Source organism: Perkinsus marinus, assembly GCF_000006405.1.
Source record: "Perkinsus marinus ATCC 50983 genomic scaffold scf_1104296927626, whole genome shotgun sequence".
NCBI classification, from domain to species: Eukaryota; Perkinsozoa; order Perkinsida; family Perkinsidae; genus Perkinsus; species Perkinsus marinus.
Genome location: NW_003217094.1, coordinates 1,024 through 2,884, shown reverse-complemented (window position 1 = coordinate 2,884; position 1,861 = coordinate 1,024). Strand labels below are relative to the sequence as shown.

Genomic DNA, 1,861 nt, shown 5'->3' with positions numbered 1-1,861 from the left:
ATCAACAAACCGGAAACACAACCGAAGATGCTCGTCCAGCAGTGGACGATCCTCTGCTTTCCGAAGTCTTGCTTTACCCGCATGTTGCCTAAGTCGACCCGCAATGCTGTCGCAGTAATTATGGTCTATACCAGTTGCATATGTGAATGTGAAAATTGCGTGCTGTTACGGAATATGAAATGACCGGATGGACGAGTCATCGCTACAACTCTTTCAGAAGTTCCACAGGATAGATTACTAGCAATGCTAACCTCAACTCTGCGAAGCTTCGAATCGATTCGGCAACACGCATTTCTCGTATTTGCATATCACATTAGTACACACTGTACGAAGCCCCCCAATAGTACTCTCTAGAGTCGGCCGAATCACCGCTCGACGGAGGTATGGCAAGAAGGCGCGATGAGAAGGCACACGCGACGTTGCGTGAGTCTGAGGGTGATGATGAACAGTCACATCCCGTCCCAATCAATGCATGACATTCCTACTGTCTAGCGTGAATTTGGTAAAGACAATGCCAGTAAGAGCAGTGTGCATTATCATACCCAAGATAGATATGATAGTAACACCAACGTTGGTGTCGAAACACAGAGGCTCCTTACCACCGTAACCAATGGTGAATAAGGTCTGTACCTGAGGAATTGCAACACTATGGAATTCAATCATCCGTCTCAAATACCTACAACGAAGAAATAATAGTCTGAGAAGCTGTTGACACTACTCGCACAGACGTAGTGCGGATCGATGAGCTGCAGGCCAACTGCGTCAACACCTACAGTTAGAACGTATCTGAGGAAGGATTCTACGTCCATGGTTCAGCGATTTCTGAGGGACCGACTACGTGATTGTTATATAGAGGAAGAGTTTCTTATACGGCAGTCTGATGATGGAAGCAAATGCATCGTAGAACCAGTTGAGATACAGCTGAGTTGAGTGAAAAGTAAAGCAGATAGTGCACTGGGGAAATCCACCTTGGTGCCACGAGGGATCAGCCTGTGGACGTTGACCTCACCGCGAGACGATATGATACTCCTGCGACCACCGCGCGTGAAGACTCTCATGTCGAACCAAGAACTATGCCTAACACAGAGGGACTGGCGTAGCGAGCATGGGCAACACCGAAATTTCAAGCAACTCCTGAAACAAGGGCTATGACTATTTCCTTTGACCCACCAAGATCACCAAAAAGATCTTCTTCCACGAAAAGCATCGGAACTTGTTATACAAAGACGACTTTCGACACACAGATAAGCTGTGTTTAACAACACGTTTAACGTGACAGATCCTCGAAACAGTGCCCTCCTTTGACCCCCCATGAGCCCTTCTGAGCTTCAGTACTTGCCACTATTGACATCGGAGTCATCCCACAACGGAGCCGAGGAAGAGCGCCGTCCACAGTGGTGACTGCAGTGCAGCCGCGTGCCTACTATGAGAATGCGGTGAGTCTACGAGCTCCCTAGCAACCTTACTGCGTCGAATCTTTTCCTATTGTAAGATGCAGCCCGTGGTAACCTATCAAACCTTTTTCTCGTATCTGACCTAGAAACCTCTCTCACGACAAGAACCACCAGCCCTGACTTCGATGTTCTCATAGTGGTCCCCACTGCTACCTCCGATGGACCCGAGGAGAGCCTTTTCGACTTCATCCTTTCTTAGCGACGATGATGTCACAGCATAGCTCATTGGAATCAATACCTCATTACGACTAGGGTACTATGAACCACATTCTTTATACATAACGGTAATCTCTTCTTACTAGGTTTCTCGGACGAGGGAAGAGGGGATACGGCCTTCTAGACCTACTTTACCCCTTGTTGTGTATTGTTTCCGTTTGTCACCTATTGACTTGAGTTTGTTAGTAGTG

General features: G+C 47.5%; 1 protein-coding gene across 1 annotated transcript; it reads right to left on the bottom strand.

The window, feature by feature from the left end:
* Positions 1 to 347: 347 nt before the first annotated feature.
* On the bottom strand, positions 348 to 1,058 carry Pmar_PMAR012791 (conserved hypothetical protein; the record flags this gene model as incomplete). Its single annotated transcript, XM_002788829.1, has 5 exons — positions 348 to 429; positions 486 to 630; positions 681 to 786; positions 839 to 921; positions 969 to 1,058. Coding segments are annotated over 5 exons (506 nt in total), but the record flags the coding sequence as incomplete, so codon positions are not given.
* Positions 1,059 to 1,861: the final 803 nt, after the last annotated feature.